This window comes from Microtus pennsylvanicus, chromosome 4 (genome assembly GCF_037038515.1).
Source record: "Microtus pennsylvanicus isolate mMicPen1 chromosome 4, mMicPen1.hap1, whole genome shotgun sequence".
NCBI classification, from domain to species: domain Eukaryota; kingdom Metazoa; phylum Chordata; class Mammalia; order Rodentia; family Cricetidae; genus Microtus; species Microtus pennsylvanicus.
The window spans coordinates 45556650-45569766 of record NC_134582.1 but is presented as its reverse complement, the minus strand read 5'-3'; the positions used below and the strand labels follow the sequence as shown (position 1 = coordinate 45569766).

Sequence of the window (13117 nt, the reverse complement as noted above, 5' to 3'; positions counted from 1 at the left end):
CTGAGTAAATTTATAAATATCAAATAAAGAATTATTCGGATAAAATAGTAAATAACTTATTAGTATTGAATTGAAATCCCATTGTGTTCCGGTGGTAACAGAAAATCTGCATCTTCAATTATTTTCTATAGAGTTAAATCAAATAATCAGAATAATTTAGTATTTTAAAAGAGTCAGCAGAACACAATTACAAAGTTATAGGAAGAGGTTGGATACACGGCGTTCGAATATGTTATATTTCTTACAAATCTCTTAAAAAGCGGTATCGCCAATAAAAATGTAATTTGTCCACATACTTTTTTACATGATAATACAGCTTGTGCAGTAGTATGTTCTTAGATGTCTATATAGAAGATGAAACTACTCTAGAAACTGTAAGTCTAAGATAAAACAACCCTTAATCAGCTACCGGCTGTTGAAATGTGAACTAACTAGAAACCTACAAAGACAAGCATTCTGAAAACCTACAAATGGCATTCCTAAGTAAGCTTAAATCGCAGAGCGCAAATGCACTTACACTTTGAGCCACAGGATGTCGTTGTTCTCCAACAAGAGCGCTAACGGAAGAAAATCAGATCATCTGCAGACCGGAAAGAAGCTGGCCCGGTGCTTTAAAGATTATAAACAGCACCTATATTGTTGCGATTATCCTGCAGCAAGAACACTACTACTACAAATAATAATAATAAAATAAAATCTCAAAGAGACTAAGTCTTTTGTCGCCATGACATACTGCCAGGGATCCTGGTGCCTGCTGCCCTCGCTTCTGCTGTTCACAATCTGGGAGGCAGGGAGTGGCCAGCTCCACTACTCCGTCCCCGAGGAGGCCAAACACGGAACCTTCGTGGGCCGCATCGCTCAGGACCTGGGGCTGGAGCTGGCGGAGCTGGTGCCCCGCCTGTTCAGGGTGGCATCCAAGGACCGCGGGGACCTTCTGGAGGTAAATTTGCAGAATGGCATTTTGTTTGTGAATTCTCGGATCGACCGGGAGGCGCTGTGCGGGCGGAGCGCGGAGTGTAGCATCCACTTGGAGGTAATCGTGGACCGGCCGCTGCAGGTTTTCCACGTGGAGGTGGAGGTGAGGGACATTAACGACAATCCTCCAGTGTTCCCAACAGCACAGAAGAGTCTCTTTGTTTCGGAAACAAGAGCTCTAGACTCTCGTTTTTCACTAGAGGGCGCTTCAGATGCAGATATTGGAACCAATGCTCTGCTGACTTACAGACTGAGTTCCAATAAGTATTTCTCTCTGGAAGTGCCAAGTACAGATGAGCAGGTTAAACCACTCGAACTAGTGTTAAAGAAACAGTTAGATAGAGAACGAGCTTCTGAGCTTCACTTAGTGGTTAAAGCAACGGATGGGGGCAAACCCGAGCTCACAGGCACCTTGGAACTACATATCACAGTGCTGGATGTAAATGACAACGCACCAGTGTTTGACAGAGCAGTCTATCGGGTGAAGCTGGTAGAAAATGCAAGAAATGGTACGCTGGTGGTTAAACTAAATGCCTCGGATTTGGACGAAGGTTCGAACAGTCATATTCTTTATTCCTTTGCAACGGATGTTTCCACTAAGACAGAAGCTACTTTTCATATTGATTCAGTCAGTGGAGAAATTAAAGTCAGTGGAAAAATAGATTTTGAAGAAGTTAGTTTATGGAAGATTCAAGCAGAAGCAGTGGACAAAGGCAGTCCTCCAATGTTTGGTCACTGCACAATCTTAATTGAAATCCTGGACATCAATGATAATGCTCCCGAGTTAATAATAACATCATTATCACTCCCTGTACGAGAGGATGCTCCATTGGGGACAGTTATTGCCCTAATCAGCGTGACAGACCGTGACTCTACTGTCAACGGGCAGGTGACCTGCTCTCTGACCCCTCATGTCCCCTTCAAGTTGGTGTCCACCTTCAAGAATTACTATTCACTTGTGCTGGACAGCGCCCTGGACAGAGAGACCACACCTGATTATAAGGTGCTGGTGACAGCTCGGGATGGGGGCTCGCCCTCTCTGTGGGCCACAGCCAGCGTGTCCGTGGAGGTGGCTGATGTGAATGACAATGCGCCCGCGTTTGCGCAGCCCGAATACACGGTGTTCGTGAAGGAGAACAACCCGCCTGGGGCGCACATCTTCACGGTGTCGGCCATGGATGCGGACGCGCAGGAGAACGCGCTGGTGGCCTACTCGCTGGTGGAGAGGCGGGTGGGCGAGCGCTCGCTGTCGAGCTTCGTGTCTGTGCACGCAGAGAGCGGCAAGGTGTTCGCCCTGCAGCCTCTGGACCATGAGGAACTGGAGCTGCTGCAGTTCCAGGTGAGCGCGCGGGATGCTGGTGTGCCTTCCCTGGGCAGCAATGTGACTCTGCAGGTGTTTGTGCTGGACGAGAACGACAATGCGCCAACGCTGCTGCCCCACGGAGCCGTGGGAGCGGGAGGGGCAGTGAGTGAGTTTGTGCCTAGATCAGTGGGTTCAGGTCACGTGATCACCAAGGTGCGAGCAGTGGATGCGGACTCTGGTTACAATGCTTGGCTCTCTTATGAACTGCAGACATCCGCAGGCAATTCCCGAAGCCTGTTCCGCGTGGGCCTATATACCGGCGAGATCAGCACCACACGCGCCCTGGATGAAGCGGATGCGCTGCACCAGCGCCTGCTGGTGCTGGTGAAGGATCATGGTGAACCTGCGCTGACTGCCACAGCCACAGTGCTCGTTTCTCTGCTTGAGAACAGCCAAGCTCCAAAAACCTCATCAAAAGCACTGGTGGATGCCATTGGCCGAGAGGCATCGCTGGTGGATGTCAACGTGTACCTGATCATCGCCATCTGCGCGGTGTCCAGCCTGTTGGTGCTCTCGCTGCTGCTGTACACCGCGCTGCGCTGCTCGGCGGCGCCCACCAATGGAGCCTGTGCTCCCGGGAAGCCCGTGCTGGTGTGCTCCAGCGCGGTGGGAACCTGGTCATACTCACAGCAGCGGCGGCAGAGGGTGTGTTCTGGAGAGGGTCCGCCCAAGACCGACCTCATGGCCTTCAGCCCCAGCCTATCCCAAGGTCCGGAATCAGCAGAGGAGAGACAGCCGCCCTTAGAGTCAGAATACTTAGCAAAGGTAAGATGGTCTTACTCTCAGCAAAGGAGGCAGAGAGTATGTTCTGGAGAAGGCCTACCAAAGACAGACCTCATAACCTTCATCCCAGTATTCCCCCTTGTTTGGTTTCTGGAGATAGTGGAGTCCAACAAGAGATCTTTGAGAATGTAAGTACCAAAATCCAGGAATACAGTCCATGCCTGGTGATGTCATGGATATTTATCAATTTACGATTCTATCTTCAGCATTAAATTTATTTGTTTAATTTCTCATGGCAACTCATTTTAAAAATACTGGAGGGACTGGAGAGATGGCTTAGAGCTTAAGAACACTGGCTGCTCTTCCAGAGGTCCTGAGTTCAATTCCCAGTACCAACATTGTGGCTCACAACCATCTATAATAGGATCTGATACCTGCGTGTAGGGATGCATGCAGAGCACTCATACAGAAAGTATAAATCAATAAAAAAGAATGCTGGAAAACTAGCCACTTCATTGCCTTTCACTCTTGTCATCATGGATATGATTTAGTGATGCTTTCAGTGTGCTATGTATATAATAACAGTAATAGTAGTAGTTGCAACACTAGTAAAAATGATTTAGAATGAGCCAATATTTTCTTTAAATTAAGCCGGTAAGAAGTCAAGGACCATAATGGGAAATACAGAGCATAGGCAAAGCTCAAATCTAATTTTCAAACCTGCAGCCATTTATTGTTCTAACAGGTGCCCTCCGCCCTTTATTATGCTTGTGTATCATTTAATTTTTGAATTTGATTTCAATTCTCAACTTATTATAAACTATGAAATTGCCTCTTACTGATGGAGATGGGCATGCTTGAAGTACCTTATTTTCGATGTGATTTTTATATTCAGTAGCATGTTTTGTGAGCTGACAGCTGAAGTGGGTAGAGTTTTAGCACTGCCTTTCAAGGGGATCTTACTTTCTACTCTCTTACTCGTCTTGCTGTATTTTCAAGGACAGTTTCTTCAAAGCCCTCGGCCGCTTCGGATAGACAGCATTTTAGATACTTCCTAACGTGATATGAATTCTCTTTATCCACCTGCCAAACTTACTGCTGTTTTCTCAAAGTTTTTAACTTATTGAGTCTTCTACTTACTTGATAAATTTCTTCCACTGTGAATTAGCATTATTTTTCTTCAATTCTTGGTCCTTGTCAAGAAGCTATGTGAAAGTATTTTAGGGAAAGGGAATCCTCACTTCTTTGTGCTTTGAGTTTGAGAGTCTTGTCATTTGTGGTGAAGTCCAGCATTATGGTCTGTGCTGGTCAAATGGCAAAAAACATGCCCTTTAATTCTACTGAAGACATAAATCATATATATTTACACACAGAAAGTAAACCATGTTATAGAAATATAAATCCATGAAGGTGTGAGCAGGCAAATCTACCTTAAATGATGAGTTGTGGAAAAATGATTTTCATGAAAATAAATATTAGAAAAATCATACAAAAGGTAACCATGAGGTATGCCCTATTTCGTGTTGCCCAATGCCTGTTTTCTTTGAGAAAGATACTGTGTAGACCTGGCTGGCGTGGAACTCACAGTGTAGAGCAGGTTGGCCTGGAAATCCCAGAGATCTTGTACCACGAATTCTAATTGATCTTAATAATAAAAACTCAGCCGGGCGGTGGTGGCGCATGCCTTTAATCCCAGCACTCGGAAGGCAGAGGCAGGCGGATCTCTGGGAGTTCGAGGCCAGCCTGGTATGCAGAGCTAGTTCCAGGACGGGAACCAAAAAGCAACGGAGAAACCCTGTCTCGAAAAATCCTAAAACAAAACAAAAAACAAAAAAAACCCCAACAACAACAACAACAAAAAAAAACAAGTCAGAGTGAGATATTAGGGGGTGAAAATGGAGAGATCAGAGAAGTATTTCAGCTAGCCATTAGAGAAACCTTTTGTCTCTACCGAATCCTGAGACCGAAGGGACAATCTTGTTTCTGTGAAGACTCAGACTGAATCTTTTCTCTATGAATCCTCAGACTGCACTTCTGCTTCTGTCTCCTCAAATCTTATATTTCTCTCTCCACCCAGCCATATCCCTCCTGTCTCTACCTCCCTAGTGCTGGGATTAAAGGTGCGGGATCCCAAGTTCTGGGACCACCTTTGTGTGAGCTCTGATTCTCTTTTAGACAGATTCAACCTGGTGTAGTTCAGGGTGGCCTTGAACTCACAGAGATCCGTCTCCCTCTGTCTCTTTGGGGTTAAAGGTGTGTGCCACCACTGCCTGGTCTCTGTGACTAAATGGTGGTTTAGCTTTGCACTCTGATCTGCAGGCAGGATCATTATTTGTTAGATTACAAACAAAATAACTCTACAGATCTGCCTGTATCTGCACCCTGAGTGAGATTAAAGGTGTTCACCACCATGCCCTGCCACACTGCCTACTTGTATAGACTATATACAATATATATAGAAAATCCTGCTTGGTGTATGTTCAACCACACTATGTGAATTATTTCAATTTGTTAGGCTTGCTATGAGGGCCTACGTACATTATTTCATTTAATTTCTACAGTAATTTATGAAGTTATTAAATTTATTTGTCTTGTCTCTCTTGAGATGGCTCATTTAAAACATTCTGGAAATCTAGCATTCTTTATTGTCTTCATTTTTGTCATCATGAATATTATTTAGTAATTCTTTCTTCATTCTATGTATAATGACAGTAGTATTACCTATGACATCTGGATTATAAAGATAGGATATGAGAATCAGAGGTATTTGTCTTGTCTAGTGGTGACATCTAAGTAGAATTTTCAGAATCCAGAGTCACTCTTGTCACCACAATGCTGACCCTTCTTCAGTAAACCTCTTTTCTGTCCAATGAAAGTGGAATATGAGGTGTGTGCACATGAGTCTTTTTTGCCTTGGTTATAAAAATTCTCCATGATTATATTAATCATCACTTTTGCATAAATGCTGTATTGAGATAGAGTTATACTTTTCTATATTGAGTGATATTTTTTAGTTGTGTTCATGAGTTAAATTAACTTGTTTTAATCAATACCACATTGAGAGAGACATTTATTCAGTGTACTAGTCAAGAACTACTATATAAGAACTATCGGTCAGTCATTCAGGAATGATGTAAATAGGAATCATTTAAAACGTGAGAAAAAATCTGGACTTTGGCCCACAATATTCCTGCAGAAGAGCAGAATACCATAAATAACTCAGTCATATATCATAAAAATGACCTCCTTTTGTTTGTGAATAATAATAGTGTTTTAGGCAAATATAAGTGGTGATGATGATAATTTGAGGATTCTAAATATGGCCAAAAGATTTGAGTACATTGAACAGCATTGTATACTTCATTAACATCTTCAAAGGAGTTGGTTTCCTATGAAAATCTTTAGATGTGTACAAGTCTTTATGGATGCAGTCTTTTTCATTGTTATTATTATCATTTTGGTTTTTCATAGCAGGCTTTCTCGGCATAACCCTAGCTGTCCTGAAACTCACTCTATAGATCAGACTGGCCTCGGACTAAGAGATCAGCTTGTTTGACAATTTTCCTCTGAAGCAGGGTCATTGTTATTTTTGATTGAAAAGCTTCTGCAAACTGAACAAATGATTGAGAGAAAATTGCTCTGTTTCCTTTAGTAAACCACAATAGGGCAGAGTTAGCATTATTTGGTAAATCCTATAATTTTGTTAGCATAGTGTTTGGAAAGCAAATTTATAAACTGAGTTTGAAATTTTTCCCAGGGTTCAGAGAATGGTTTTGAAATTCTTTTCTGTGGCTTACATTTGCAAGGAAGAATAACATCAGATATACAAAATAACACAGGTTAAGAGGACATAAAACTTTGCATTTTAATATACAATTCGTGTGGTGTGGAGGTAGAATTTACATCTAATCAAACTAAGCTGCAAAAGTAAAGCACACAGTTCATGAAATCTTCAATTGATTTTCACAAACTCAATGCTAACAATGATCTTGATATGATTTCTTGAGATTAATCTACAGCTAGATGTTGAACCCCTCCCAACAGGTAAGTTTAGAGTGAGTATAATATGTTCTCTATCAATGATTGAGATGTTTATACCTCAACAATTTTAGCCAAAATACAAAAGATGTGACATTGGTTTACACACGCAAGCAAACATTTTTGAATTGGAGTTTACTCAGGACAATTTTATACACCCCAAATTATGCATTATTGGAAATAAACACCGAAGTTAGAATATAAATATGTGATATCATCATCTCTCCTGGGTAGGATTTTTATTTTTCTTTATTTTGGAAAAGTCCACATTGTATCTCAAACACTATTTCCTATAACAGTGTGTGTATAGAGACCTATTGCTTTCTTTTGTTCACTATAAATCTGGCACACTTTGCATATTGTGTTCAGTTTATTGCTATTTTGTATAATGTATCATATTGATTTACATGATTATATTATTTTACAGGTGTATAATAGAATTCACTGTTCTTGTCATGCAGTAGTAATTCATGCCTTTAATCTTATCATTTGGGAGGCATGGGTAGGCAGATGTCTGTGAGTTCCAGGACAGCCTGGTCTATAGAGCAGGTTTCAGGACATCCAGGAATACACAGAGAAAGTCTGGCTCAAACTCCTGCGCCCTGAAAGAAGAAAAATAATTCACTGTTCTTAGAGTTGGTGGATATTTTTCTTGATTTTTTTAAACATAGAAGCCTACTTACAGTTACCTTAGAGAGTCCCAGTGCTGCGACAGCCCTGGGAGAATGGTAAGCAGAACAGTAGCAGAGTGGCATTAATGGCGTCTCTGTGTTAATAACGTGTGTATGCTTGTTTATAAACTCATGATTCAGAAAAAAGTGACAGTTTATGGCATTTTCATATGTTGTTGCAATGGTTGTAAGCTGCAGAAGAACCCTGAAAACCATTTGTCACTGAAGTAGGAGAACTACTTGATCCTGCTAGCTCGAAGTCAACTTGGGTCTTTGTTTCTCAAAGAATTCCTTTATAACAAAAATACTGTTTCTTTTCTGAATGATTTTCTGCTCCAAATTTGTGTTGTCTCATCTTATTTGCCTTCTAAATTGCCAGTATGTATAAAAAGATAGAGAAAACATAACTACATCTTCAAGAAAAGAAAATTAAAGCCTAAAGTGTTGGCATAAAGCCTTCAATGGCAGCGCGTCAGAGGCAGAGGCAGGAGGATCTCTGAGCTCAACTCCAATCTAGTCTACAAACTGAGTTCTAGGACAGCCAGCCCTACACAGAGAAATGTTGTCTTGAAAGAAAAGGGAAAAATATCCTCAATAATTCCCATTTCCCACTAAGTATTGTAGGAAATTAAATCTTCAGACTCTAAGGTCATTTGTCAGTTCAACTCTTTGAGTATCTTCTGTGTTTCAAACACAATTTCATTAAAAAAAAACCTTTTTATGACTTATAATCAAAATCCCCAAATTCTGCACTGCAGCTATTTTCCACAAATGTATTTTTATTGTGTTTTTATTTATATAAAACTAATATTGGTTACATGGAAATACCAAACTGGTGTAGAGATTTTCCTGGTAATTTTATTTATTTCAATTACTAACAATTCATTCTGTGATTTAAAAGACTGCCTTTGTCATATTATTGATGATTACAGGAGTAAATTATTGCTATCCCATTACCGACAATATGGTTTGTGTGAGAAATCATATAAGTCAAATGCAAAATTCATCTATGTCAACAGACTTTTCTTTTGTGAATTCTGTTTCCAATTATAAAACTTGAAAATATTTGTTTTCTTACTCTGCAATGAACATAAAGTCAGTAATTTGTTACAAGAAAACAATGAAATGTAGAAAGATAAAGGATCAGAGCTGAAGAAATTGGAATGATATCGTTGATAAAGGGATATTGTTGCTATGAACTTTGATAGTTTCACCAACAAGAAATGCTGAATATTTGAGATGTTGGATGTATTAAGTCTGATTTGATCATTACACAGAAGATGCATGCATCTAAACTTTATAAATCTTCTCAAGAAGATTTAATTTTTTAAAGAAATATAAGAAAATGCAAATCTACATCGCTAAGGGTACAGTGCAGAACATTGTTCTTATGGAATTTCAGAGGCTGAGACTTGCCTAGCACCAACAGACTCCAAACCACAAATAGCAACAACAAACTAGACCCAACCACTGGAAAAGCTATGTCTTTTCCATTGAATTTCCTGGCAGCCTAAGTAGTAAGAGAGGCTGTGACTAGAACAGTTCAAATCTGATAATATTTTTATGCAGTAGACAAGATGTTAAGAAAATGTTTAGGCTTTCAAGTTTACCTAAAGAAGTGAGCCCTCTTTTTCTTCAAGTATTTAGAAAAGATTACGATTTTGTAGATATTTAATCTGATGTTATTCAATAAAAGTACCGCTTTCACATACACTCCACTTTAACGTGACTTAAAATCAGAATGTTCAATAAATGTGCATTTTGGAATTGTTTTGGGCAAAGTATACAAAACGTGAAGTTCTCCAGTGGTGGATGCGCACAAGTACTCACGTTTTCAGGCACAAGGTGTCGCTCTTTACTCAGTGAAAAGAGTTCATTCATAAATTGGTCCAAAGAGTCCCGCACTCCGTGTACAAAACCGACTCCATCACGCTGAGTTCTGCTGTCAAAAGGAGCCTTTAAAATTCCTCGAGAATTCAGCGGCATTTGGATCTGAAGACAAGTGTCCGATACAGGCAGCGAAGGGGGACATTTTGGAGGCCGATTTTATATGCAATGTTAGGTTTTCAGAGAAGTGGATCCTGCACTCAGCAACCTCTGCTCTGGCTTCTGCTCCTTGCAGCCTGGGAGGTAGGGAGCGGCCAGCTCCACTACTCCATCCCTGAGGAGGCCAAACACGGAACCTTCGTGGGCCGCATCGCGCAGGACCTGGGGCTGGAGCTGGCGGAGCTGGTGCCCCGCCTGTTCAGGGTGGCGTCCAAGGACCGCGGGGACCTTCTGGAGGTAAATCTGCAGAATGGCATTTTGTTTGTGAATTCTCGGATCGACCGGGAGGCGCTGTGCGGGCGGAGCGCGGAGTGTAGCATCCACCTGGAGGTGATCGTGGACCGACCACTGCAGGTTTTCCACGTGGAGGTGGAGGTGAGGGACATTAACGACAACCCGCCAGTGTTTCCTCTTAGAGAACAAAAGCTGCTGATTTATGAATCCAAGCAACCTGACTCGCGTTTTCCGCTAGAGGGAGCATCTGATGCCGACATAGGGGAGAATGCTGTATTGGTCTACAGATTAAGTCAAAACGAGTATTTTTCTTTAGAATCACCTACCAATAGCAAGCAGACTAAAAGACCGTCACTTATATTAAAGAAGACGCTGGATCGGGAGAAAACCCCGGAACTTAATTTGCTACTGACAGCCTCAGATGGGGGAAAGCCGGAACTCACTGGTACAGTTCAGCTTTGGGTTCGTGTTTTAGATGTTAACGACAATGACCCGGAGTTCGATCATTTAGAATACAAAGTAAGAATAATGGAAAATGCTGCTAACGAAACTCTTGTCATAAAGTTAAACGCCACAGATAAAGACGAAGGTGTAAACGGGCAACTGGAGTACTCTTTGATGTCAATCAAGCCCAGTGAAAGGTCTTTATTTACACTGGATGAAAACAGCGGAGAATTAAGGGTCAACGGAACTTTAGATTATGAAGAAAACAAGTTTTATGAAATTGAAGTGTTGGCCACGGATAAGGGGACCCCCCCAATGGTAGGTCACTGTACAGTCTCGGTAGAAATCTTAGACGTCAATGACAATGCCCCTGAAGTGACACTGACTTCCCTGTCCCTCCCAGTAAGAGAGGATGCTCAGCCAAACACAGTCATTGCTTTGATTAGCGTATCCGACCTGGACTCTGGAGTTAACGGCCAAGTGACCTGCTCTCTCACACCCAGTGTCCCCTTCAAGATTGTATCCACCTTTAAGAACTATTATTCCCTGGTATTGGATAGCAGCCTGGACCGCGAGAAGGTGCCAGCCTATGATTTGCTTGTGACAGCCCGGGATGGGGGCTCACCCTCACTGTGGACCACCGTCAGCTTGTCGGTGGAGGTGGCTGATGTGAACGACAACGCGCCTGCGTTCGCGCAACCCGAATACACGGTGTTCGTGAAGGAGAACAACCCGCCTGGCGCGCACATCTTCACGGTGTCAGCCATAGACGCAGACGCGCAGGAGAACGCGCTGGTGTCCTATTCGCTAGTAGAACGGCGGGTGGGCGAGCGCTCGCTGTCGAGCTTCGTGTCTGTGCACGCGGAGAGCGGCAAGGTGTTCGCACTGCAGCCTCTGGACCATGAGGAGCTGGAGCTGCTGCAGTTCCAGGTGAGCGCGCGGGATGCTGGTGTGCCTTCCCTGGGCAGCAATGTGACTCTGCAGGTGTTTGTGCTGGACGAGAACGACAATGCTCCCACGCTGCTGCCCCACGGAGCTGTAAGAGCTGGCGGGTCAGTGAGCGAGCTGGTGCCTAGATCAGTGGGTTCAGGGCACATAGTCGCGAAGGTGCGAGCAGTAGATGCGGACTCTGGTTACAATGCTTGGCTGTCTTATGAGCTGCAGTCGGCGTCAGGGAGCATGCGCAGTCCCTTCCGCGTGGGTCTGTACACTGGAGAGATCAGCACAACGCGTGCCCTGGATGAGGCGGATGCCGCTCGACAGACTCTGTTGGTGCTGGTGAAGGACCATGGAGAGCCTGCACTGACAGCCACTGCAACTGTGTTAGTGTCTCTAGTGGAAAGCGGCCAGGCGCCAAAGTCCTTTTCACAGACATCCGGGCGTGCTTCAGTCTCAGAGACGTCACTGGTGGATGTCAACGTGTATCTGATCATCGCCATCTGCGCGGTGTCCAGCCTGTTGGTGCTCTTGCTGCTGCTGTACACCGCGCTGCGCTGCTCGGCCACGCCCACTAATGGAGCCTGTGCTCCGGGGAAGCCCGTGCTGGTGTGCTCCAGCGCGGTGGGGACCTGGTCATACTCACAGCAGAGGCGGCAGAGGGTGTGCTCTGGAGAGGGTCCGCCCAAGACCGACCTCATGGCCTTCAGTCCCTGCCTACCCCCCCACCTGGATAGAGATGAAAGGGAAAGACAGGAATCTGAATCAAATCACAGTGGACAGGTGAGTTTTTGACAAATCCCACCTTTCCGGTAAATGCATATGAAGTGCAGAATTCAGTTTTAATGGAAAAACTTAAGGCAAATATTCCACATTTTGAGTGCTGTTTCAAGGAATAACCTCTGTTAGTAAAACGCGAGATATGCATATATTCAGCCTTTAAATCGTATAATCAGGATTCTTCAGGTAAGAAGTGCCTCATTTGTTTCAAGATTTGGTTATAAAACATTAGAAGGTCCCAGGATGACTTCACCTGAAATAATCATTGTTTTACCTAAGCTAAGTGATATCAGTTCATATCTAACTCTCAGTGAAGTGGATCAACAGAGCAGGTTACTTAGATTGGCTCCTGTTTGTCTATTAGCAGTATTAAACAAATCCTCCATTCCCGATTTTTCCATGAAAACACAAGAGATTTATTAAGAAGGCTGACTTGTGCTTCCAAAGTAAACTAAGCAAATAAAATTGTTCCATCAAATCATGCACACTTGTTAGTTGCCATCTCATATGCGTATGAGCTGCTCACTTGCATCCTTTCCTGAACTTTATATTTTTCCAGAAAGGAAAAGTTAAGTCTATTGATGTGCAAGCATACTAATAATTATCATTTCATTATTTTCACCTTTTAAATCCATTGTAAACACCTCATCACTAATATCGTAATTTTGCATTTCTCTAGCCACATCTAAAGAGTCTAGTAAAGACCATTTATATCCTTGCGAATCTTCTAGCTCTGTGCTTCTTACATAAGTGCAGAAGTGAAGAGTCAGTCATACATTTGGGGCTCATTCAAAGCACTCTCTCCTAAACTGTACAATGTATCATTTGGCACAATATTCTGGAGGAATTCATATTGGAGATCATTCTTGAAACTTGGATTAAGAGCTTTTATTTTATTTTAGAAGTA

The 13117-nt window shown here is 42.8% G+C and overlaps 1 protein-coding gene across 10 annotated transcripts in view; it reads left to right on the top strand.

The window, feature by feature from the left end:
• Nucleotides 1–13117, top strand: part of LOC142847796 (protocadherin alpha-7) — a 207052-nt gene that overhangs the window by 66330 nt on the left and 127605 nt on the right. The window contains exon 1 of one of the 10 annotated variants that reach the window (XM_075968849.1): nucleotides 638–3103. The exons of 8 other annotated variants lie outside the window; for them this stretch is intronic. In XM_075968849.1, coding sequence (XP_075824964.1) covers nucleotides 725–3103 — 2379 coding nt within the window. In that variant the 5' untranslated portion in view covers nucleotides 638–724. Of the gene's footprint in view, nucleotides 1–637; nucleotides 3104–9693; nucleotides 12214–13117 lie in introns of those variants that run through there. One more of the 10 variants, XM_075968846.1, reaches the window with a different exon arrangement.